This window comes from Nerophis lumbriciformis, linkage group LG01 (genome assembly GCF_033978685.3).
Source record: "Nerophis lumbriciformis linkage group LG01, RoL_Nlum_v2.1, whole genome shotgun sequence".
Classification (NCBI taxonomy): Eukaryota; Metazoa; Chordata; class Actinopteri; order Syngnathiformes; family Syngnathidae; genus Nerophis; species Nerophis lumbriciformis.
The window spans coordinates 42,365,001-42,390,365 of NC_084548.2; the positions used below are offsets into that span (position 1 = coordinate 42,365,001).

Sequence of the window (25,365 nt, forward strand, 5' to 3'; positions counted from 1 at the left end):
TGCCTGTGTCATCTGCTTAGGCAATATGCATTACATTGTGAACTGCAACCAACGGCTCTTCTGCTTCCTTGTTTGGGCTCCCTAAGATTTTGTTTAACCCCGGAGTGAGAAAATTTTGCATTTTTAAAGAGTTCTATAATTTCCGACTACCTTTGAGGCCATAACTGCGCACAGGCTGAGTCCTGAGGCGCAACGAAGGCAAGTAAAAGAGACTTGAAGCCTGTGTGCTCAGTTCAGCTTCTTGAGTGTGTAACCACTTGTGTAAGCTAACCATGAGTATATGCTTTGAAAGAAAATAGAAAAGGGCAACAAGTTTAATTCCACATGAACAGATTGGTTTTCCTGTAAAGTAGGTAAGTTACAAATATTTTATAAGTTTATAAGCTGTGTTACGTTTTGCATCTACATACTATTTTTCTATTGCAGGAGAGGTGGCAAAATGTGTCTTTTAATAGTAAAGGTTAGAGACACCAGCATTAGCTAATTAGTATCAAAGTCTTTCCATACATAAAAAAAAAGCAAAACCATTTTTACTTTTTTCCCTACTTCTCCTGACATCTGCACCGAAGAATTCATGCAAAATCAGAAGCTCCATTTCCAACTCAAACCGGTGTATGAAAGTTGGCTTTGTGTTGTGAAAGAATTGTAAACGTGCTGTCACCTGATTTATGTCACTTTTGTGAACACGCGAACATCTGTGTGCATTGTTTGTCTTAAGGGTCAATCACAGTCAATCACCTTTGCATACTCGAACATGCGCAGGTCAGTGTACATGCTCAAAGCCTTGGGTTCCTGGCCGGTACGCTTGTAGAGCTTGGCTGCCTCATGGAATTTCCCCTGGTAGGCGTATATGTCTGCCAAGAACAAGTCGTTGTCGTTTTCTCCTCGCTTCTTCCTGGCCTGCAAATCAAACAACACCGATACTGGCACGTGTGTAGAGATAAAATGCTTACATGCATTCATGACCTATCCACACACTAGTTAGAAGCAAATAAACCTACTGTTGGACCACAGTTAAACTTTTCTACCAAGTCCCATACAATTTGAATATCCAAATAATTAGCTGCATTTCCATCCATCCATCCACACAGATTGACAGGCAAACATTCACACTCGCATTTACACACTGATTTAAAAAAAAAATCTACACATGCTGTACACTTTTTATATCATGAACATTACATTCTGTAAACTTTGGCTGTTAAATGGCCTTACAAAACAAAAAGTGACTTTTACCTCAATACTATTAATGAGCTCCAGGTAGCGTAGGTCTTGTATTCTAATAAAAGCCTGTATGGGAGAAAGACAAGTGATGATTTAAATGACACACAGGGTTTCTGGTGTTATATGTCTAAACATTTGCCTCAAATATTATATTGCAAGTTGTTCTTTGGGTCATCTGGAAGGTTTGCGGTACAATTATATTGCTGTGTAAACATTGAGTCATACATAACATGAAACGTGTGTGTGTACCGGTATGTGTGCGTGCGTATGTGCGTAATACTTGCCTTTTTGGCAATGTCAAAATCAAGGCCCTCTAGAGCTTCTGTAGCCAAATTCCTCCAATCGCTGTCTGTCACACCTAAGCAGGCTATCTGATGGGCTTCTTTAAACATCTTTCTTTCCAGATACTGGTACATGGGTGCTGACTGGGAAGATTTTACAAGATCATAAGAATACAGAGCAAAAAATGTAATGCAAGCAGCTGCATGAGATAAAGAAATACAGTAGTCGTCATCATACACTTAATATTTTTCTAATAGTCTTATTGTTTTAAAGGTTATAACCAGTGTACTGGAGCTAATTCCGTTTTGTAGCAGTTTCTTCTCATTTTTACAATCAGCCTACAAAAGTAGTTTTGGTGATATTGTAGATTAAAACAGTATTTATTATACAGCAAGCAAGTATCAGTGTGCTACTGTAGATCAATGGCAATGCCTCTACACTACATACCCACCTGAGGTACCTCCACAGCAGACATGGAATAGACATGGAGACAGAAGATTTTGGAGCCGTTGAAGCCGACCATGAAACCCTGCATCTTTTGCTGGTGTACAGGGAAGTTACTAGCCTTGATGTTAAGGTAGCCATTACCAGAGAAGCACAGCATGACCTCACACTGAGTATTCCAGGCGACACTGTTAGCATTAGGTTCCTAAAAGGAAAAAGGGAATGTGAAAAATTAGCACGTTTCGATGTACAGCAAATTCATCATAAGTACATGCATGTTTTATGTTCTATTCATTCATTTCAGTGAAATTAAAGTAAAAAATGTCAGCCAGAAATTTTCAACCAAAATTCTACTCGCTGACCTGAAAAAGCAGTTCTTTACTGTTAATGTCATAGACCAGGAGAGTATTGTGCTCGTCCACCACAGCCAGTTTTTTTCGCGAGGCACTCATATCCAGGCATCGCACAGATGTTGACAACTTCAGCAGGGTAATAGGGAATGGGTTGTCTACAAAAATCTTTAAGATCTACAAAAGAACATAAAAGTAGTTTGAGCAAAGCTAGCTAGATATTGTGGGAATACATATCAACTGCACATTTTTGATAAACTCATTTCTTATTCCCATTTTAACCAGTTACTGGATCTATTTTATCATCTCAAACTACTCACAGCTCCATTTTTTAATCCCACCAGGAGGCCTTCTCTGCCTGGTGGACCACCGATCACTTTGATGTAGCGAATTAGAGACTCCATCACCCATTCTTTTTCTTTGACACTGGAGAAGGACAGACATTGAAGTCTCTTCTCCTGCAAAACAGAACAGTGCTTCAATTGCCAACGTGTTATAATGTGTAAATCACCTCCCTTATTTCTTTCAGCAACATGTTTTTGGCATTCAGCAACAGTTAACAAACCTTAACGGATGGCTCTTTTTTAAGCAACTTGTAGAAACAAGAGGCCGTAAAGATAAACAAAAATGTGTTTTGACCCAAGAGGCTCACATCCCTTATGAACAAAGCCCATTTTGACTGTCTAAAAGCTGTCTAAAGACTTAAACATGAGCATGCCTATTTGAGGAAGATCTGAAAGATCCCTGTCACACAGGCAGATTTAAAAGGAAATAACCTATGTGTTATGGCCGCTCCTCCTCCCCACTGGTGTTTGTCAAACACAGAGAGACAAGAAACAGGCATACACTGGATCGGCACCATGTGGTAATTTTCCTTCAGTTAAATGACTTATTTTATTTTGCTGAAGGGAGTTAGGAGGAGTAGGGAGACATGTCCAGCAGAACATTTGAGAAACAATGCATTGTATTTTTCCCTTTAGGCTCATACTGAAGGACTGAACACTGGCTCTCATGCCGCTTCCAACATCCACCCTGTGCCAAAGTCTCTAGAAGAGTCTAAAATATGTGCTTAGAATGAAGAAAATAAAAAAATAAAGAAATCTGTTTTCAAAGACATAACAGAGAATGTTGTCTTCCTAACCTGACACAGGACGATGTGATTGGAGCAAACCACCAGCAAGTTGCACTCAAACTTCTTGCAGATCTTCTCTTTGATGCGGTAGCGCATGTCTGAGGAGTCTTCCGAGACAAGCTCGTAGATTGTTATCTTCTCGGGCAGCTGGATGGCAAGACGGTTTTTGTAGATGGCGATTTTCTTTACCAGCTCACCACACTTAATCCTCACTGAAAAAGGAGGGCACAACAGAGGGAGAGAGTGAATATTTAGAGGTCAAATTTTCTTTTGCCAACATAAAGTATCCTGTTGAGTAAATCCAATCTGTTACCATGCTGCTTTTTTTCCAGGGGGAAATATTATGTGCGCCACTGCAATGTTCATTATAAAAAACAAATACTGTATACTGGTTTAAAATATTCAGATTAATTATTTTTTATCAAATACATTGTATAGTTTTGTTCACAAAACATTTCAAGCCTCGGACACGGGGGTGTCCAAACTACGGCCCGCAGAAAAAGTGCGGACTGCCAGCATCTTCAGTCTGGCTCGCGTGACGTCCCAAGTTAAATATGAAGGCTAGCCCGTAGTGTGTGGAGTTTAATTTTAATAACATTGCAGTTTAATCGCTGTAAACACGCCACCTTCTTAAGGACAATGTTAGTAATGTTGGTCAATGACCATTAAAACTCGATTGAAGGTTAAAGGGTAACTGCACTTTTTTTTTTGTCTATCGTTCACAATCCTTATGAGAGAAAAGAAGAAAAATGTTGGGGTTTTTTGCATTCTAACTTGTAATAATCGGCTCATTCTCGGTGGCTAGCAATACAACTAATGGGAGCAATCCATTCTGCCTCTAAATCCCTTTGAAAATGCATCTAAAAATCGCCAACAATACCTTATTTATATTCTGTAATCTGTATAATAACAAACCCAACATTGTTATTGGAAGAGCGAACACTGAGGAACTGTTTTGCTAGTGTAGTAACACATCTCCTTGCGACGGCATTCTAAGGCCTCAGCCGTAAGCTAGCTACAGCAAGAGGTAAGCAAGCAATTGCGTCAACAGCCGAATGGCTTTTGAGTTTGTAATGCACAGCACAATGCAATAGGACAAAAATCTGTATGGACTGAAAAACATGAACATGAAGTAATAGCCCACATTTAATGTTTTGTTTGTACACAGCTAGCTCGACAAAGTAGTTTCAACTGTAGTTGTACAGTGATGCAGTACCGCCTGAGGGATCCAAGGTCACGGGCATTCAATGTTACGTGCAGCGATTTCTCCAGATTCTCTGAACCTTTGACGATATTACAGACATTAGATGGTAAAATCACTAAATTCCTTGCAATAGTTCGTTGAGAAATGTTGTTCCTAAACTGTTGGACAATTTGCTCACGCATTTGTTCACAAAGTGGTGACCTTTGCCCATCCTTGTTTGTGAATGACTGAGCATTTCATGGAAGCTGCTTTTATGGGTATAAAAGCAGCTTCCGTGGTGTGTATATATAATACACACACACACATATATATACATATATATATATATATATATATATATATACACACACACACACATATATATAAAAAAAAATATATATATATATATATATATATATATATATATGTGTATGTATGTATGTATGTATATATATATATATATATATATATATATATATATATATATATATATATATACATACATACATACCGTATTTTTCTGAGTATAAGTCACACCGGAGTATAAGTCGCACCTGCCGAAAATGCATAATAAAAATGAAAAAAACATTTAAGTCGCACTGGAGCCCGGCCAAACTATGAAAAAAACTGCGGAACAGGTTGAGCACTGCCCGAGGCCTACAGAATGACCTCCAGCAGGCTACTGGTGTGGATGTCTCTGCCCAAACAGTCAGAAACAGACTTCACGAGGGTGGCCTCAGGGAACGACGTGCTGTAGTGTGCCCTGTGCTCACTGCTCAGAACCGTGGAGCTCGATTGACATTTGCCATAAAACACCAGAATTGGCAAGTCCGCCACTGGCGCCTTGTGCTTTTCACAGATGAGAGCAGGTTTACCCTGAGCACCTGTGATAGACGAGAAAGGGTCTGGAGAAGCCAAGGAGAGCGCTATGCTGCCTGCAACATCATTCAGCATGACCCGTTCGGTGGTGGGTCAGTGATGGTCTGGGGAGGCATTTCCATGGAGGGACGAACAGACCTCTACAGGCTAGAGAACGGCAGTCTGACTGCCATTAGGTTTCGAGATGAAATCCTTGCACCCATGGTCAGACCCTACGTTGGTGCAGTAGGTCCTGGGTTCCTCCTGGTCCACGACAATGCCCGGCCTCATGTGGCAAGAGTAAGCAGACAGTATCTGGAGGATGAAGGAATTGACACAATTGAATGGCCCTCACGATCACCTGATCTAAACCCGATAGAACACCTCTGGGACATAATGTTTCGGTCCATCAGACGCCGCCAGGTTGCTCCTCAGACTTTACAGAAGCTCACTGATGCCCTTAGACAGATCTGGGAGGACATCCCACAAGACACCATCCGTCGTCTCATTAGGAGCATGCCGTGACGTTGTCAAGCATGCATACAAGCACGTGGGGTCACACAAGATATTGAAAATAATTTTGAGTTGCAGAAATTGAATTTAGGCAAAATGGACGAGCCTGCTACATCATTTTTTCATTTTGATTTTTGGGGTGTCTATATACTGAGCCCTCTGTAGGCTGAAAACTTTTATTTCCATCAAAAGATGTGGCATCCTTTTGTTCCTGAGACATTAAACTGTCCATATCAGTATAGATATCCGACATTTTCTTTTTCATAATTGAAATCTGATGTGTTTTCAAAGTGTTCCTTTAATTTTTTAGAGCAGTGTATATATGTATGTATATAAATATATATATGTATATATATATATATATATGTATATATATATGTATATATATGTATATATATATATATATATATATATATATATATATATATATATATATATATATATATATATATACAGTGGGGCAAAAAAGTATTTAGTCAGCCACCGATTGTGCAAGTTCTCCCACTTAAAATGATGACGGAGGTCTGTAATTTTCATCATAGGTACACTTCAACTGTGAGAGACAGAATGTGAAAAAAAATCCAGGAATTCACATTGTAGGAATTTTAAAGAATGTATTTGTAAATTATGGTGGAAAATAAGTATTTGGTCACTTCAAACAAGGAAGATCTCTGGCTCTCACAGACCTGTAACTTCTTTAAGAATCTCTTCTGTCCTCTACTCGTTTGAACTCGTTATCTGTATAAAAGACACCTGTCCACGGCCTCAAACAGTCAGACTCCAAACTCCACTATGGCCAAGACCAAAGAGCTGTCGAAGGACACCAGGAAAAGAATTGTAGACCTGCACCAGACTGTGAAGAGTGAATCTACAATAGGCAAGCAGCTTGGTGTGAAAAAATCAACTGTGGGAGCAATTATCAGAAAATGGAAGACATACAAGACCACTCATAATCTCCCTCGATTTGGGACTCCACGCAAGATCTCATCCTGTGGGGTCAAAATGATCATGAGAACGGTGAGCAAAAATTCCAAAACCACACAGGGGGACCTGGTGAATGACCTGCAGAGAGCTGGGACCAAAGTAACAAAGGTTACCATCAGTAACACACTACACCGACAGGGAATCAAATCCTGCAGTGCCAGACGTGTCCCTATGCTTAAGCCAGCCCGTCTGAAGTTTGCCAGAGAGCACATGGATGATACAGCAGAGGATTGGGAGAATGTCATGTGGTCAGATGAAACCAAAATAGAACTTTTTGGTATAAACTCAACTCGTCGTGTTTGGAGGAAGAAGAATACTGAGTTGCATCCCAAGAACACCATACCTACTGTGAAGCATGGGGGTGGAAACATCATGCTTTGGGGCTGTTTTTCTGCTAAGGGGACAGGCCGGCTGATCCGTGTTAAGGAAAGAATGAATGGGGCCATGTATCGTGATATTTTGAGCCAAAACCTCCTTCCATCAGTGAGAGCTTTGAAGATGAAACGTGGCTGGGTCTTCCAGCATGACAATGATCCCAAACACACCGCCAGGGCAACGAAGGAGTGGCTCCGTAAGAAGCATTTGAAAGTCCTGGAGTGGCCTAGCCAGTCTCCAGACCTCAACCCCATAGAAAATCTGTGGAGGGAGTTGAAAGTCTGTGTTGCTCGGCGACAGCCCCAAAACATCACTGCTCTCGAGAAGATCTGCATGGAGGAATGGGCCAAAATACCAGCTACTGTGTGTGCAAACCTGGTAAAGACCTATAGTAATCGTTTGACCTCTGTTATTGCCAACAAAGGTTATATGACAAAGTATTGAGTTGAATTTTTGTTATTGACCAAATACTTATTTTCCACAGACCTCTGTCATCATTTTAAGTGGGAGAACTTGCACAAATGGTGGCTGACTAAATACTTTTTTGCCCCACTGTATATATATGTGTGTGTGTGTGTGTGTGTGTGTGTGTGTGTGTGTGTGTGTATATATATATATATATATATATATATATATATATATATATATATATATATATATATATACACAGTATGTTTATGTGTATATATGTACAAACCCCGTTTCTATATGAGTTGGGAAATTGTGCTAGATGTAAATATAAACGGAATACAATGATTTGCAAATCCTTTTCAACCCATATTCAATTTAATGCACTACAAAGACAAGATATTTGATGTTCAAACTCATAAACTTTTTTTTTTTTGCAAATAATAATTAACTTAGAATTTCATGGCTGCAACACGTGCCAAAGTAGTTGGGAAAGGGCATGTTCACCACTGTGTTACATGGCCTTTCCTTTTAACAACACTCAGTAAACGTTTGGGAACTGAGGAGACAAATTTTTTAAGCTTCTCCGGTGGAATTCTTTCCCATTCTTGCTTGATGTACAGCTTAAGTTGTTCAACAGTCCGGGGGTCTCCGTTGTGGCATTTTAGGCTTCATAATGCGCCACACATTTTCAAAGGGAGACAGGTCTGGACTACAGGCAGGCCAGTCTAGTACCCGCACTCTTTACTATGAAGCCACGTTGATGTAACACGTGTCCATGGTAACGTTGCTTGGATGGCAACATATGTTGCTCCAAAACCTGTATGTACTTTTCAGCATTAATGGCGCCTTCACAGATGTGTAAGTTACCCATGTCTTGGGCACTAATACACCCCCATACCATCACAGATGCTGGCTTATCAACTTTGCGCCTATAACAATCCGGATGGTTCTTTTCCTCTTTGGTCCGGAGGACACGACGTTCACAGCAACGTTCCCTCTAAGGTGTGCGCCTGCGCAATTGCGCACTGCTCAAGCGTCCCCTGCGCACAGCAAATAGATGCCGCGCACCAAATCAAATCCCTGCTGAATTCTAAACAAAATAAACAGATTTATTCTGTGTAATTTTGCAATGCAACTCTGAGTGACAGTGACAACAAGCGGCCCTAACGGTGTTCGTTCAATTATTGTAACGTCTATCGAGATGCTTCGAGGGCAGGAATTATATCGATCACTTTATTGAGCAAAACTGTTTATATTCGGCCACAACCACACCAAAAACATGAGTAAAAAACTTCTATCTCAAAAAACTACCGGTAGTCATTTTCTGCCGTACAAACCAGGCCAAAACCAACTTGTCATCTGTCACCAACACGCATACCACTAAACCACTGGTGCGTTTATGGCCACACAAAAAGTCGGACAACTCAAACACCACACAAAGTTACACTATGGCTCCTCAGTCATACGTGTGCTTATTCTATTGTCATTTATTATTAATGTTAATTTATTTATATTAATCATGGAATGCTGTTACTAGAGAAAGTTACAGGAATGCACACTTCATCCTATGCTTACATTTCATTGTGCAACATGAGGATGTTTATGGGGAACTAAATGTGATCTCTGAAAGGTGTACAAATGATTTCCAAAGCAGGACCCCCACCCAGACATATTGTACAATACTAATCCATAGCTTATAAAAAACAAGATGTATTTTATTTTCATTACAAGTGGGCCAAATCACTAATATTACAAAATAATCTCATGAAAATGACTTATCTCATTTGAGTGTTATTATAAAAGATTGGTTTGAGACAGGTGTGCTGCTGGTATTGCCACATGTGATGTTGCTCACATGTGCTCCACTGAATGCTCAGGGAGTTTTTGTGTTTGTTCAGACACATGAACAATTAGAGGGAACATTGGTTCACAGTTTCCAAAAACAATTTGAAATGTGGACTCGTCAGACCACAGAACACTTTTCCACTTTGTATCAGTCCATCTTAGATGAGCTCAGGCCCAGCGAAGCCGACGGCGTTTCTGGGTGTTGTTGATAAACGGTTTTCGCCTTGCAAAGGAGAGTTTTAACTTGCACTTACAGATGTAGCGACCAACTGTAGTTACTGACAGTGGGTTTCTGAAGTGTTCCTGAGCCCATGTGGTGATATCCTTTACACACTGATGTCGCTTGTTGATGCAGTACAGCCTGAGGGATCGAAGGTCACGGGCTTAGCTGCTTACGTGCAGTGATTTCTCCAGATTCTCTGAACCCTTTGATGATATTACGGACCGTAGATGGTGAAATCCCTAAATTCCTTGCAATAGCTGGTTGAGAATGTTTTTTCTTAAACTGTTCAACAATTTGCTCACGCATTTGTAGACAAAGTGGTGACCCTCGCCCCATCCTTGTTTGTGAATGACTGAGCATTTCATGGAATCTACTTTTATACCCAATCATGGCACCCACCTGTTCCCAATTTGCCTGTTCACCTGTGGGATGTTCCAAATAAGTGTTTGATGAGCATTCCTCAACTTTATAAGTATTTATTGCCACCTTTTCCAACCTCTTTGACACGTGTTGCTGGCATCAAATTCTAAAGTTAATGATTATTTGCACACAAAAAAATGTTTATCAGTTTGAACATCAAATATGTTGTCTTTGTAGCATATTCAACTGAATATGGGTTGAAAATGATTTGCAAATCATTGTATTCTGTTTATATTTACATCTAACACAATTTCCCAACTCATATGGAAACGGGGTTTGTATATGTGTGAAGTGTGAAGTGAAGTGAATTATTTTTATATAGCGCTTTTTCTCTAGAGACTCAAAGCGCTTTACATAGTGAAACCCAATATCTAAGTTACATTTAAACCAGTGTGGGTGGCACTGGGAGCAGGTAGGTAAAGTGTCTTGCCCAAGGACACAACGGCAGTGACTAGGATGGCGGAAGCGGGGATCGAACCTGGAACCCCCAAGTTGCTGGCACGGCCACTCTACCAACCAAGCTATACCGCCCGTGTGTATATATATATATATATATATATATATATATATATATATATATATATATATATGTGTGTGTGTGTGTGTGTGTGTGTGTGTGTATATATATATATTTTTTTAATGTATATATATATATATATATATATATATATATATATATATATATATATATATATATATATATATATATTTATTTATACAACTTCTCATTCAATGTGTTTTTCTTTATTTTCATGACTATTACATTGTAGATTGTCACTGAAGGCATCAAAACTATGAACATGTGGATTTATGTATTTAACAAAAAAAAGGTGAAATAACTGAAGCTCATCGAGAGAATGCCAAGAGTGTGCAAAGCAGAAATCAGAAGAAAGGGTGGCTATTTTGAAGAAACTAGAATACAAAACATGTTTTCAGTTATTTCACCTTTTTTTGTTAAGTACATAACTCCACATGTGTTCATTCATAGTTTTGATGCCTTCAACCTATATTCAATTGAATACACTGCAAAGACAAGATACTTAACGTTCGAATTGGAAAACTTAATTTTTTGCAAATATTAGCTCATTTGGAATTTGATGCCTGCAACATGTTTCAAAAAAGCTGGCACAAGTGGAAAAAAGACTGAGAAAGTTGAGGAATGCTCATCAAACACTTATTTGGAAAATCCCACAGGTGAACAGGCTAATTGGAAACAGGTGGATGCCATGATTACCCAATCATATATATACAGTGGGGCAAAAAAGTATTTAGTCAGCCACCGATTGTGCAAGTTCTCCCACTTAAAATTATGACAGAGGTCTGTAATTTTCATCATATGTATACTTCAACTGTGAGAGACAGAATGTGAAAAAAAAATCCAGGAATTCACATTGTAGGAATTTTAAAGAATTTATTTGTAAATTATGGTGGAAAATAAGTATTTGGTCACTTCAAACAAGGAAGATCTCTGGCTCTCACAGACCTGTAACTTTTTCTTTAAGAAGCTTTTCTGTCCTCCACTCGTTACCTGTATTAATGGCACCTGTTTGAACTGGTTATCTGTATAAAAGACACCTGTCCACAGCCTCAAACAGTCAGACTCCAAACTCCACTATGGCCAAGACCAAAGAGCTGTCGAAGGACACCAGGAAAAGAATTGTAGACCTGCACCAGACTGTGAAGAGTGAATCTACAATAGGCAAGCAGCTTGGTGTGAAAAAATCAACTGTGGGAGCAATTATCAGAAAATGGAAGACATAGAAGACCACTGATAATCTCCCTTGATCTGGGGCTCCACGCAAGATCTCATCCCGTGGGGTCAAAATGATCATGAGAACGGTGAGCAAAAATCCCAGAACCACACGGGGGGACCTGGTGAATGACCTGCAGAGAGCTGGGACCAAAGTAACAAAGGTTACCATCAGTAACACACTACGCCGACAGGGAATCAAATCCTACAGTGCCAGACGTGTCCCCCTGCTTAAGCCAGTGCATGTCCAGGCCCGTCTGAAGTTTGCCAGAGACCACATGGATGATACAGCAAAGATTGGGAGAATGTCATGTGGTCAGATGAAACCAAAATAGAACTTTTTGGTATAAACTCAAATCGTCGTGTTTGGAGGAAGAAGAATACTGAGTTGCATCCCAAGAACACCACACCTACTGTGAAGCATGGGGGTGGAAACATCATGCTTTGGGGCTGTTTTTCTGCTAAGGGGACAGGCCGACTGATCCGTGTTAAGGAAAGAATGAATGGGGCCATGTATCGTGAGATTTTGAGCCAAAACCTCCTTCCATCAGTGAGAGCTTTGAAGATGAAACGTGGCTGGGTCTTCCAGCATGACAATGATCCCAAACACACCGCCCAGGCAATGAAGGAGTGGCTCCGTAAGAAGCATTTGAAAGTCCTGGAGTGGCCTAGCCAGTCTCCAGACCTCAACCCCATGGAAAATCTGTGGAGGGAGTTGAAAGTCTGTGTTGCTCGGCGACAGCCCCAAAACATCACTGCTCTCGAGAAGATCTGCATGGAGGAATGGGCCAAAATACCAGCTACTGTGTGTGCAAACCTGGTAAAGACCTATAGTAATCGTTTGACCTCTGTTATTGCCAACAAAGGTTATATTACAAAGTATTGAGTTGAATTTTTGTTATTGACCAAATACTTATTTTCCACCATAATTTACAAATAAATTCTTTAAAAATCCTACAATGTGAATTCCTGGATTTTTTTTCACATTCTGTCTCTCACAGTTGAAGTGTACCTAAGATGAAAATTACAGACCTCTGTCATCAATTTAAGTGGGAGAACTTGCACAATTGGTGGCTGACTAAATACTTTTTTGCCCCACTGTATATATATATATATATATATATATATATATATATATATATATATATATATATATATATATATATATATATATATATATATATATATATATATATATATAATTCACACACACACACATATATATATATATATATAATATATATACACACACACACATATATATATATATATATGTGCGTGTGTGTGCATGTGCGTGCGTGTGTATTGTTACTTTACATGCAGCCTGCTAAGTCAAAAGGTTTGGACACACCTGCTCTTACACTAAATTTTTCCATTTTTAATCATAATTGGCTGCTCAAGAAAAAGCGCACCTTTTGCTTCAGTGATGAGGTGCTGGACAATGACATCAGTCATGTTGTCTCGGTAGGCATAGCGGTCCTTGTAGAGGCCGTGAACTGTACTGAAGTTAAGTTGGTAGCAGGCAATTGTCCCATCTTGGCAGCCCATCACCTATAGAAGAGAAAACAATGTAGCAGTGCATCTTATTAACACCTCTAAGAAAAGACTGTGAAAGTGGGAAATGTTCCTGTGGTTGGAATATCCACATAGAAGAACTGAAACCTTTCAGCAACCAATTCTCTCTTGCATGCCACAACATTACCAGCTAAATAAAGTGGAAGGAAAGCTGTAAAGGTGTTAGTGTAAAATAAAATGACTTCTGTATGAGTGTAGTTAAAGAGGTGCTGTTGTGTAAGATCATAAAATTGTTGTCCCTCTTTTATCACGCTTTTGAGCCTGCCTCATCTCTCATTCTCAAATACGTCTTTTATTACCTATAGTACACATTTAAAGGCAGAGAGGTTAGTAGATGCACATTTAGACTCACAAGCTGCTAACTTACCACAAAGTTGGAGTCAGGCTTGACCCGGCACGTGCACACCCTGGAACTCTGCTCTCCAATGATGCCCAGTCGCACACCATCTTTTGTGTAGAGAGAGGCCTGTTTGTCAGCGCCGCCCATGACAATGTACTCGCCTTTTGAGAAGTAACTAACGCAACATGGATCATAACTGAGAGTCCTGTCCTTTCCAATCTGTAAGAGACAACAAGAGGCAAGGATTAGATTTGAAAATGCATCCTTATTATTTATTGCACAGGCCTCAAGCCAACATTTCCCACTGTCTGCACCGGCACCATTCAAAGTCAACACCACATACACATACAGCCATACTTTTAGGAGTTGGCTAAAAAAATTAAGGACAAATAAGTGAGGCTTTGTTTTCAAAGTCAAAGTGCACAACGTTGTATTATATACACAACCCTACTCATCTGTTTCTTCTCTCTGTGGAAAAAGCAGCCTGACGACCCACATATGATTCTCATTCATTGCACACAATTCCTTACTTTGTAATCAAAACTGAATGTTCAGTGAAAAAAAAGTAGGCCAATGACAGTATATATGACTGTGGCATAAAGGTAGAATAATGAACACTGAATATTTGTGCACAATTATGGCGCTGCCCATAGGAGGTTTAAGAGGAAGGAGTCATTAAATCATAGCAGGAATAGGACCAATACAATGGAGTTGCTGTTATACCAAAAAATAAAACCCAGACCATTAAATTTTTAAGAGCCAATTCAGATCTTAAGCAGTTGTGTATTTTGGACACAATTATACTAATTGATATAAATTCTGTATAAAGAAATACTACCACATTCAGGACTAAAATGCCTTTAAACCCAATCCCTCTATATTCAAATTAAAATTCATGGCACCCCATCATTTTAGTCAAGGTGCCATGTTTTCCATTTGTTCACACACACACACACACAAGACTGTTGACACACTATTGACTGAGCACAAACAATACAGGACTGTATCAGTATGCAGATGACAGTTACTTGGGATGGTCACCTGCTTTCCACTGAGTTGATAGAAGGAAAGCTTCTGACCCCAGTCTGCCACTGCCAAAATGTCATGTTGCTCATCCCTTTAAAAAATACAACAGAAATGTTTCAGGCTTTAAAATTGTAGAATTAATGTACCTTCACTCACTGAGACAGTGTTAGTTATCTAAAAGTTGAACCTTAAAAGAACATATTGTAACTATTTATATACAGTCAATCTACTGAAACATCTAATCTACTAAACACATTTGCTGGAAAATAATTATCTAACCTGAAGTGTCTATAAAATATTTGTGCAACCACTGAGATGTTCTGTGAATCTAATACAAAGAACAATATCCAAAGTATATAAACGAAAAACAATTGTCACATATTACCACTGGTATCTTAATTTTACCTTTTTTTTTAAAGGCTATGCAGCTTGTTGGTGGCAAATAAATGTGCAGTCTGTTCTATGGTTACTTGCTGCCCCCTACTGGCCCTGTATAAAACCGCCACATCAATTAATCTTAAAATGTACTTCCGCGATCACGTTCAGGCTTTAAATGTCTTAAAGCGTAAATGTACAGCCATCCATAAATTTTCTTTAGTGTTGTGGGTGAGCTGGAGGCCTAGAAAGGTCACCAGTCAATCATAGGACACATAAAGACGAACAACCTGCACATTTACACCTATGGACATTTCAAAGTGCATGCATGTTTTTGGGATGTGGAAAGAAATTAGAGTACTATGAGACCCTTGCATGCACGGGGAGAACATGCAAACTCACAGTGATATGGGTGTGAATATACATTTTCATCAAACCCAATTAGTAGGTGATACTAACTTGGAAGGGTTCCAAGCTATGGACCAGATTGGGCTGGAGGAATTTCCTGAACGATCTATCTTGACTTTCTCCTCGCCGTTCTTGTTCCGAATGCTCACCACTCCATTCATCATACCAAGAGCAAGGTACTGCCCATCGTTTGTCCACCTGTTTTTTTTACATGAAAATAGTGGAGCCCTTTTAATTTACATGCGTTTCATATAGTAATAAACAACTGAAGGAGAGTTGACTCACCCGCAACATGTTATTTTGCTGCTCACTTTGTGTTTGTTTACAGACTTTTGCTCTGGTGACCACAAACCTACAACAGATCACTCAGATATAATTATGTCATTAAAAGTCTCAGTGCACATGTAAACTCAAGGGGTCCTTTATTTTGATTACAACAACTGAAATTACTGTCCATATATACAATTTAAACTAAATGTTAAGAAAATTAAAAAAAAAACATGGCGTGTGTGTCTGAAAAGGAGCAGAAAGAAGCAAAAGCTAAGAGGTACTTACCAAAGTCACCAGATGAACAAGATGCAAGTTGGTGAGTGACTGGGTTGTAGGCAACACACTGGATAGAGTCATAGTGTCTTCACATGACAAACAAATTGAATAAACACACCAAATGATACATTTAAAAACATATACACCAGCATAAGTGTGAAACTGCAACTATAGTGTAAAGGACTCAGACATACTTACGTGTACTTTAAAATACCCTCCAATTTAGATGTCCAAATTATAATGCTTTTGTCTGCTGAGCCAGAGGCAAATCTTTTACCTGCAAAAAAATTAGTTAAAGGACAACAGCAGTAGCTAAGTATAGATACCCAGAAAACTAAAATTGTTTGATTACCATCCTTGGCATAGGCTACACAGTAGACTACATCTTTATGTCCTTTTAAAGGTTGAATAATAGTTCCATCTGAGGTATCATATACCTACAAAACAGCATGAATCGGTTATCATTAGAAAGGAAGTATTATTGAGATGCAATAACTCGGAAAAACAAGTCTTACCAAGACATGAAGACCTGCGGCAACAATGAGCTGGCTGCCATCTGGTTTGAAGGCAAGGTCATAAACACTGCAAGAAATAAATAGTATTACAACTTCAGTATTGATTGATTGATTGAAACTTTTATTAGTAAATTACACAGTGAAGTACATATTCCATACAATTGACCACTAAATGGTAACACCCGAATAAGTTTTTCAACTTGTTTAAGTTGTTTGTCAATTTAAGTTTTTCAACTTACGTAATTGATTCATGATACAGATACATGTATATACTATTCTCATAATACAGTCATCACACAAGATAATCATCAGAGTATATACATTGAATTATTTACATTATTTACAATCCGGGGTGTGGGATATGGAGGGGGGGGGGGTTAGGTTTGGTTGGTATCAACACTTCAGTCATCAACAATTGCACCATCAGAGAAATGGACATTGGAACAGTTTAGGACTGACTTGGTAGGATATGTACAGCAAGTAGTGGACAGAGAGAGGGATCAGAGATCAGAAAGTATAAGAAAAAGTGTCTACATTTGATTATTTACAATCCGGAGAGGTATGATGTGAAAGGGAGGGTGTTAGTTTAGGGTTTAAGTTGCCTGGAGGTGTTCTTTTAGTGCGGTTTTGAAGGAGGATAGAGATGCCCTTTCTTTTACACCTGTTGGGAGTGCATTCCATATTGATGTGGCATAGAAAGAAAATGAGTTAAGACCTTTGTTAGATCGGAATCTGGGTTTAACGTGGTTAGTGGAGCACAAAATAAATAATTGGGCAGGTTTGGGCCCCAACACCCAAGAGTCAAACAAACAGAAATGATCACATCAATTGTTATTTTACAAACAGAGAGCAGGGGGATGTTTAATTATAATGTGTCAAGTTTATTTAAGCAAATTCCATATTCATTTAGGCGCGTTCATTCACTGTATCCTTACACAGCAGCCTGCTAGCTTAACAATGCTTAGACGTCTTATTGTGTCACAGACAAAACACAGCGTCCGGAATAAATATTGTGCATTTATGTAGGATAGTCAAGAAAAACATATGGTGTTTCACTGTCTACATTTGTGCCGTTTGTAAGTAAAAACGCCAGTTGTATTTGCTGAGGTGCTAACAAATATGAGCTAGCTAGCTAACAATGGTTGACATAGCAACCACCGTTGCTAATCACGTATCGTAGCATCCCGCGGCAGCACCTAAAATACATAATACATGCTTACCAGTGTTGACGTGTTGTTTCTTTCCATACTAGGACGGCTCTCATCTCTTTACAGGTTCAAATATATGTTTTAAACAACAGGTTGTTTTGCCTGCTCAGGTTCTCATCTTGGTGCCCCTTGACATTGCTCGCTCTGACCGCGCAGACTCAGATTGGACTTCCTGCTTGCGACGTTAAAGCTAACCTCGTTAGCAGAGAGATGCTAAACGGGCTAATAGTACATGGACTAAAATATATTGAACGCTGCAGTGAGTGTGTTAATAAGTAGAATGTATTGCAGCCTTGCGTTGTAAATTCGTGGAAAGTAATATGTTTTGTGTCCATTCGATACAAACTATTCTCATTACTGCCCCCATGCGTTGATTGCGTCACATGACAGTTGAGCGCTAGTTCCTGCTTACGGGTGCGCATGCGTGGGAGCCACTAAGTCTTCCGGTTTATAAAACCACAACACATGAACACAAGACTACGCATGTATCACTCTTCATCATTTGTACATGACACTATAGCTACAGAAGCTGACTAGTGTGGAGGTAATTTCTTCACATTTTTCAAAAATATTAGCAACGATTGTGCTTATTGTGATAATCGTTTGAATTTTGGTATTTTTTAGACAAATAAGATTTTGAATGACCGCTGTTGTAAACATGAGAGGCCAGTTGAACCAAGTCTACACATCTCATCATGGACAGGGGTAATCGCCATTTTTCCAAGCTGCTTTTTATCAGAACATGGATAAAAGTGAGTCCTGCCATGGCAAAATGCCTCCTGGTTGGACCAGAGACGTCAGGCAGCGACAAACAGGCAAGACCGCAGGCAAACTAGATGTCTATGTCATGAGGTAATCATCTATTTTTAGATTTGCAAACTTCGATTCAAAACCAGTGCCTAACAGTTTGTTTACGTTTTTAAAAGCCCACAAGGCCAGAGGTTTCGATCAAGAGCTTCCCTGAAAGCATTCCTTATGAAAAATGGTGAAGACATCGACATCAATCTCTTTGATTTCACATCAACCAAAAAAGATGTCACCTCTTTGCAAAAACAGAGAAAAAAGAAAACGCGCACAAGAGGTGGACAGAAGGACACAAGACAAACATTGGATCTTGTCGATGGTGACATTGTGAAGGAGGATCCTAAAAAAGCAATGTGGGAGTGCAATGACTCAGGTGACAGGAGTCTGCACACCAGCTGGAGGCAAGCAGAACCTACACCAGTGTATGATGATGATGTCACGCTGCAGAAGAGCCCTTTGAGGGCGAAGCTTCTCAGACTGGATGCTCTTGGAGCTTCACAAGAAAATGAGACAGTTTTACCATCTCTGAATGTTGAACCTCCCACTGAGGATGAAGATGAAGTGCGGATTGACACAGCAGATAACGCACCCAAGCCTGGACTGGAGGCTGACAAACATCAAGAGATGCAAAAGAAATATGTGTCCCTGCAAAAGTCCAAGAAAAGTAATGACACACTTTCTCTATATTAAGAGTCAATTGTTATGTGCTGCTTTTTTATAATATGTTGTTTTTTCCCTGCTGTCCAGAGGTCAAAAGTTCAGAAGACAAACGCAAAACAAGCCCTTATTTCAGCAGGAATCGTTTTGCAGACGGTAAAGTTAATTCTTGTTTAAAGGTGACGTGTTAATGCTTTTATTTCTGACATATAAAGTGTGCAGATGTCAGTCCTCCTCGCAGAAAGGCCTTCAAGAAGTGGACACCTCCTCGTTCTCCTTTTAACCTCGTACAAGAAACCCTCTTCCATGACCCGTGGAAGCTCCTGGTGGCCACCATTTTTCTGAACAAGACAAGTGGTAAGGTCAGCGCACACATTTTACACACACAGTACAGTGAGTCTTGCCACTTTTCTGTAAAATATTCCAGGTAAGATGGCCATTCCAGTCCTCTGGCGATTCTTTGACCTTTACCCGTCTGCAGAGGTGGCCCGCCAGGCCGATTGGAAACCCTTATCTGAACTCATCAAGCCACTTGGCCTGTTTGAGATCCGGGCCAAAATAATAATCAGGTTCTCAGGTGAATATATTTTATTGCGTTACATGAAATTCAACCCATTATCCCCTTCTTATCCTCTACCGTCTCACCTGCAGATGAATATCTAAGCAAACAATGGCGATATCCCATCGAGTTGCACGGCATTGGGAAATACGGCAATGACTCTTACAGAATCTTCTGTGTAGACGAATGGAGACAGGCTAGTCTTACCTTTTTGACTTTGACTTAAAATTAGTTGTATGTGAAGAATGGTTTTTGTATTTACTAATTACAAGCATATTACCGGAAAGTCGGGGTGTCAAATTTGTTATTTGCTGTCTTTTGTTAAAGGTGACACCTACAGATCACAAATTGAACAAATACCATGCCTGGCTTTGGGAGAACCATGAGACTCTTGGAATTTGAAGAGCGGTATCCAGAGGCAGACCTTCACTGTTTATCATGAATACATCAGCCTTACTTTAGCATTATGTAATACTTTTAAGATGTCATTTAATACATTTATATCGTTAATATTTCCCAAATGGTTCAACTTATGCAGATTTATTCATTTGTGAAACACATTTTCTTGATTTTACAGCAGAAAGCAGGTATTTGATGGCATGTGAGGGGCGGTCTAAAATGTACTGTATATTATTGACCTTCCAATATATTGAAACACCCTGATAACAGTTATACCTAGAAGGGTCTAATTGTTTTACAATATAGTCAGAAAATACAGTAGAGCAGGGGTCCCCAAACTTTTTGACTCGTGGGCCGCATTGGGTTAAAAGAATTTGGCCTATAGGGGCCGGGCTGTATATATATATATATATATATATATATATATATATATATATATATATATATATGTCTTAATAAGGTTATCCAAAAAATAGTGCTCGATACCGTAGTAGAGCGCAATATATGTATGTGTGGGAAAAAAATCACAAGACTATTTCATCTCTACAGGCCTGTTTCATGAGGGGGGGTTCCCTCAATCATCAGGAGATTTTAATGGGAGCATTCACATACCATGGATTATATAGGGCACAGAGTGGGTGGGTACAGGCTGGTGTAGGGGCGTGGTGATTGGCTCATGTGTTACCTAGGAGGTGTTTCCGTCTGTGGCGGCATGCTGTTACAATTTCGCTGCGCTTGTTGAGGGATGACAGGTCTGGACAGTAAATAATAAACAGTTTTTCTTTCAAGCATAGGTTGCATCTTTTATTACCACTATTGTAAGGTGTGCTGGATGCAAGAATTTGCCATGTTATTGAATATTCAACATTATTGTCTTTGAGGTCCCAAATGTGTTTGCTGAGTTCTGTGGTATTCCGCAGGTTTTGGTTCCTGAAAGAAGCCTTGTGATTGTTCCATCTGGTTCAAAACCAGATGGAACAATCACAAGGCTTCCTGAAAGAAGCCTTGTGATTGTTCCATCTGGTTCAACCTCCTAGGTAACACATGAGCCAATCACCACGCCCCTACACCAGCCTGTACCCACCCACTCTGTGCCCTATATAATCCATGGTATGTGAATGCTCCCATTAAAATCTCCTGATGATTGAGGGAACCCCCCCTCATGAAACAGGCCTGTAGAGATGAACTAGTCTTGTGATTTTTTTCCCCACACATACATATATATATATATATATATATATATATATATATATATACATTGTCTTTTTAATCCGTTTTGAGTTTTGACATTTAACATTGTCACGTTATCGATGGGAAAATTCATTTTTAGACAATATGATTTGCCCGAGCAGTTAGGAGACACCGAGAGTAACAAGCGGTAGAAAATGGATTAGAAAGGAAAGATTTAAAAAAAAAAAAAAAAACTTTTTTTTTTTAAATTTGGGACTTCCCGTGGGCCGGATTTTGGATGCTGGGGGGCCGGATCCGGCCCGCGGGCCGTAGTTTGGGCACGCCTGCAGTAGAGGAATAAGTAGTTGATCCTCTGCTTATTTGGTTACCTCGTTACAAAGATATGAACGGCCCAAAGACGTTATTCCTTTTCTTAATCTAATTGCACTATTTTTATATTGTATATAAGGAGCTGCTTTTAATCTCATTGTACATGGGTATAGTGACAATAAAAGTCATGGTGAAGGGCTAGTCCAGAATTACAAGGGAGGAACTGGTTAACAATCAGAGTCGCAAGGTAAAAAATGAGTACACACTTTGCTTTGATGGATTGACTTCCTGCAGTGTCCACCTGCTCAAAAAGGGCAAGCAACACCTGACTGACCCAGCCAAGCCTTGGGAGACCTCATGAAGACTTCCCCGCATTGAGGGGCTGGGAAACAGGACTTTATCCCTGAAATCTTGGATGAGAACAATGCTGGCCCAAGCCAGAACACTGAAGCTGGGTCGTGGATGAGTCTTCCAGCATGACATTGACCGAAAACATACTTGCATACACAGATCACTCGCGTGTAGAACTTAACAATTTGAGGGGAGCCCACGTTTTGCATGAAAAAGCGAATGTAAAATGTCAATAAATGACAGGGTGCTTCATATGAAATTTTACCACAAACATATTCCTAGCCCCTTCCTGCTCCGTCACTGATTGAATGTAATGGCAAATGTTCCCCGTGGCGTGCAGTGATTGAACACAGAGTTGTCAGGCACTAATCTTGTGTATCAGATATGTGAAGTATCACTTGCATTTATTTTTGTTGGGCAAACTGTTGCACTGAATCCCACATGGTGTTGCTGTAAAAAAGCAAAGCTTGATCATTTGACTTTGTGAGCCAGACTGCTCTGTTTTAAATTTATATAAAACTGAATAATTAATTTTGTTAATATTATTTGTGGGAGGGTTCCATATCAAAAAGTTATCTAAAATAATAGTTAATGTAAAATATATATATTTGAATAGGTTTTGCAGTTTACAAGATATTTGTAAACTATTTACACATTGTCATATTCCCCATATATTAAACTTCTATATTCTCTTGTGTGGAAGTCATGTAAAATGACAATCAATGAATGACAGGGGGCTCTATCTCAAACCTATTCTAGCACCATATCCTGCTCCGTCACAGATAAGAAAATAAAAGATTTCTCCCGTGGCATGCAATGTTTCTGCTGGTCTTGTAAAACAGTTGTATACTAACTGGATTAAATTAAGGTCATGTGTCTCAGGAAGGTTTGCAAAATTATGTTTTAATTTGTTGAAAAATGTCTTTGAGCAGATTTTTTTTTTTTTTTGTATAAATACTTATTTCCCCCAGAAAGTGTCACAACTAGAGACCGAAACATATTTGAGAATTGTGAAATGTCTGGACGAGCATTGATAACGTTACACACTTGCTTTGTTGAAATCTGGTTTCCATGGTTACTGTTGCCATCGCAAAAGATTCGTGGAGACGGGACAAGCCACCGTTTAATATATAACTAGAAGTGACAGACACCCGGCTATATTTACATTACAAGATGTATTGCTAATGTAGATCAAGTGTAAAATGTTATTGGGCTTTGTTTGGTTTTTTCAATAGCTTACCATAGTGAACTTCTCCGCAGGAGTCTGAGCAACGTAATGAAACTCCGTAAGAAAACAGCTCTTTTAAAATCTCCTTTATGTAAATGCCTATACTACACTATCAAAATGTCCGTTGTAAATTAACAGCAAATTACTAATAATTGCATTACTTTCAGAGTAAAATTTACTCTAACTGCAGAGCTGTGATTTTACAGTTATTTACAATGCATGTATAAATGCTGTAACTTCAGTTGTATTTTTTTTAACTTAATTACAATACAATTACAACTAAATGCTGCAACTTCACAATTGTAATTTTGTTACTTACTCCATCGGTTTACCGCTACCTATTGTAATCCGTTTGTTAGGACTATGATTACAGTATTTTACTGTGGAAATAACAGTTAATTGCTGTGAAGTATGAGGGTATATATATATATATATATATATATATATATATATATATATGAGTATAAGCCCCGCAAGAGGGACAAGCGGTAGAAAATGGATGGATGGATAATTTTTACAGTCTGTTGTAATGTTACAGTGAATTGTGATTACAGTAGGCTATTTTACTGTGGAAAAAAATACTGTACACTGGCATTTTTTTTACTGCGTATTGTTTCTAATGAAGATCCGTCCATCCATCCATTTTCTACCACTAGTCCCTTTCGGGGTCGCTGGAGCCTATCTCAGCTGCTAATGAAGATGTCAAATACAAATCTGCTAACTTTGCAGCTGCCATTTACATAGCTGCCACACCAGTGCACTGTTCTTCTCGGCCATGCTCCCTCCAGCAGAGTCGCAGTCAGATTGTCAGACCCATCACATTTCCTCTCATCTCGGAGTTCTCGAGCCAACTATGCACCAGCAATCAGGTCAGTAGGTCAGAGTGACTGACTGAGTCTTTGAGTTTCAGGACTAAAATCATTCCTATGCACTATGTAGGTTATTCCAAGACTGAACCCTTTGTGTCCACTGCTGGTCAGTAAACGCACCGTCAGTCTGGAAACTCCTGTTGCCCACCATCACAACCAACAGAGGACACTGATCATGCAGAAGAGAGAACATGCCAGGTTGTCACACTCGGACCAATGACGGATTTATTTGTGAGTGATCAATGACTTGTTGACAGGTATCATCAAATATGGCAAAGACCGTTTTATGGAACCAGTATGGAGAAAGAAGAGTACAGGTATATGGTATCAATGTGTCTTCTGACCCCTGGCCGAGGAGGATTGCATGACATGTTATTGATATGTTGCAGGAGGGAATTGCGTGAGCAGCTCAAGAGACAGATGGAGGAGAAAAGTGTCCCACTCACGCTGCAGTTGGCCAGTAAGGTGAAAGAAGCAGAGTATATGCGTGAGATGGACCGCCTCGCCCTGTCCGCAGAAAGAGCGCAAGCGCTCCAACACAGGAAAGCAATGTCCTCCTACAGAGACGAGAACAAGAGGGTACTCATATACTTGTCGTCTTCAAAAAGGGTGTCTTAGCTGAGGTTAAAGAGGTTGCATCTGTGCTGGTGTTTTTTGTAGCTAATGGAGCAGAGGTGGAGAGACAGAGCATTAACGCACTCCCAGGAGGTCATGATGGAGAGGGAGAGGCTGCGCCTCAACCCCATCAACTGGAGTGGAACGTTAAAATAGGTCAGCCTTCACTGTTGTCTCACCCAAGGCTTCCACTACTGCAAGAATAAGCAGTAAACCCAAGAGCATCTTTCAGATGCTGATATGGTCCCAAGACAACTGACTGCTGTTCATCACTCAAAGTTCATTCAAACCACCGATATTCCTTTGCGATAATTACAAAAACCTAAATAAATAAAAAACACAAAAAACAGACTATGTTCTATTTTTTTATGTAACGATAAAAGGATGAATACAGCT

General features: G+C 39.5%; 3 protein-coding genes across 6 annotated transcripts in view; 2 read left to right on the top strand and 1 right to left on the bottom strand.

Moving 5' to 3' along the window:
- The window catches only part of ift122 (intraflagellar transport 122 homolog (Chlamydomonas)), a 28,427-nt gene extending 10,146 nt beyond the window's left edge, over positions 1-18,281 (bottom strand). The window contains exons 1-17 of one of the 2 annotated variants that reach the window (XM_061982218.1): positions 18,000-18,281; positions 16,780-16,846; positions 16,617-16,701; positions 16,463-16,541; positions 16,274-16,350; positions 16,004-16,070; positions 15,770-15,916; positions 14,951-15,026; positions 13,937-14,128; positions 13,407-13,545; positions 3,442-3,644; positions 2,621-2,758; positions 2,313-2,477; positions 1,958-2,155; positions 1,509-1,649; positions 1,237-1,290; positions 739-900 (exon numbers count right to left, since the gene is read on the bottom strand). In XM_061982218.1, coding sequence (XP_061838202.1) covers positions 739-900; positions 1,237-1,290; positions 1,509-1,649; positions 1,958-2,155; positions 2,313-2,477; positions 2,621-2,758; positions 3,442-3,644; positions 13,407-13,545; positions 13,937-14,128; positions 14,951-15,026; positions 15,770-15,916; positions 16,004-16,070; positions 16,274-16,350; positions 16,463-16,541; positions 16,617-16,701; positions 16,780-16,846; positions 18,000-18,043 — 2,034 coding nt within the window. In that variant the 5' untranslated portion in view covers positions 18,044-18,281. The remainder of the gene's footprint in view (positions 1-738; positions 901-1,236; positions 1,291-1,508; positions 1,650-1,957; positions 2,156-2,312; positions 2,478-2,620; positions 2,759-3,441; positions 3,645-13,406; positions 13,546-13,936; positions 14,129-14,950; positions 15,027-15,769; positions 15,917-16,003; positions 16,071-16,273; positions 16,351-16,462; positions 16,542-16,616; positions 16,702-16,779; positions 16,847-17,999) is intronic. The other variant, XM_061982216.1, reaches the window with a different exon arrangement.
- A 139-nt stretch (positions 18,282-18,420) lies between these two features.
- Positions 18,421-20,845, top strand: mbd4 (methyl-CpG binding domain protein 4). Of its 2 annotated transcripts, none has more exons than XM_061982257.1 (8): positions 18,421-18,531; positions 18,612-18,839; positions 18,914-19,455; positions 19,539-19,604; positions 19,671-19,805; positions 19,876-20,025; positions 20,100-20,203; positions 20,335-20,845. In XM_061982257.1, the coding sequence occupies exons 2-8, from the start codon at positions 18,730-18,732 to the stop codon at positions 20,407-20,409; spliced, it is 1,182 nt and encodes a 393-aa protein (XP_061838241.1). In that variant the 5' UTR covers positions 18,421-18,531; positions 18,612-18,729; the 3' UTR covers positions 20,410-20,845. The 2 variants fall into 2 exon arrangements, with proteins under 2 accessions (XP_061838241.1, XP_061838250.1); XM_061982266.1 differs by having other exon boundaries at positions 18,444-18,531; positions 18,691-18,839.
- Positions 20,846-21,596: 751 nt separating this feature from the next.
- On the top strand, positions 21,597-25,163 carry LOC133620683 (uncharacterized). Of its 2 annotated transcripts, XM_061982294.2 has the most exons (6): positions 21,597-23,543; positions 24,215-24,354; positions 24,425-24,552; positions 24,612-24,671; positions 24,744-24,933; positions 25,015-25,163. In XM_061982294.2, the coding sequence occupies exons 1-6, from the start codon at positions 23,534-23,536 to the stop codon at positions 25,123-25,125; spliced, it is 639 nt and encodes a 212-aa protein (XP_061838278.1). In that variant the 5' UTR covers positions 21,597-23,533; the 3' UTR covers positions 25,126-25,163. The 2 variants fall into 2 exon arrangements, with proteins under 2 accessions (XP_061838278.1, XP_061838271.1); XM_061982287.2 differs by having other exon boundaries at positions 24,612-24,933.
- Positions 25,164-25,365: the final 202 nt, after the last annotated feature.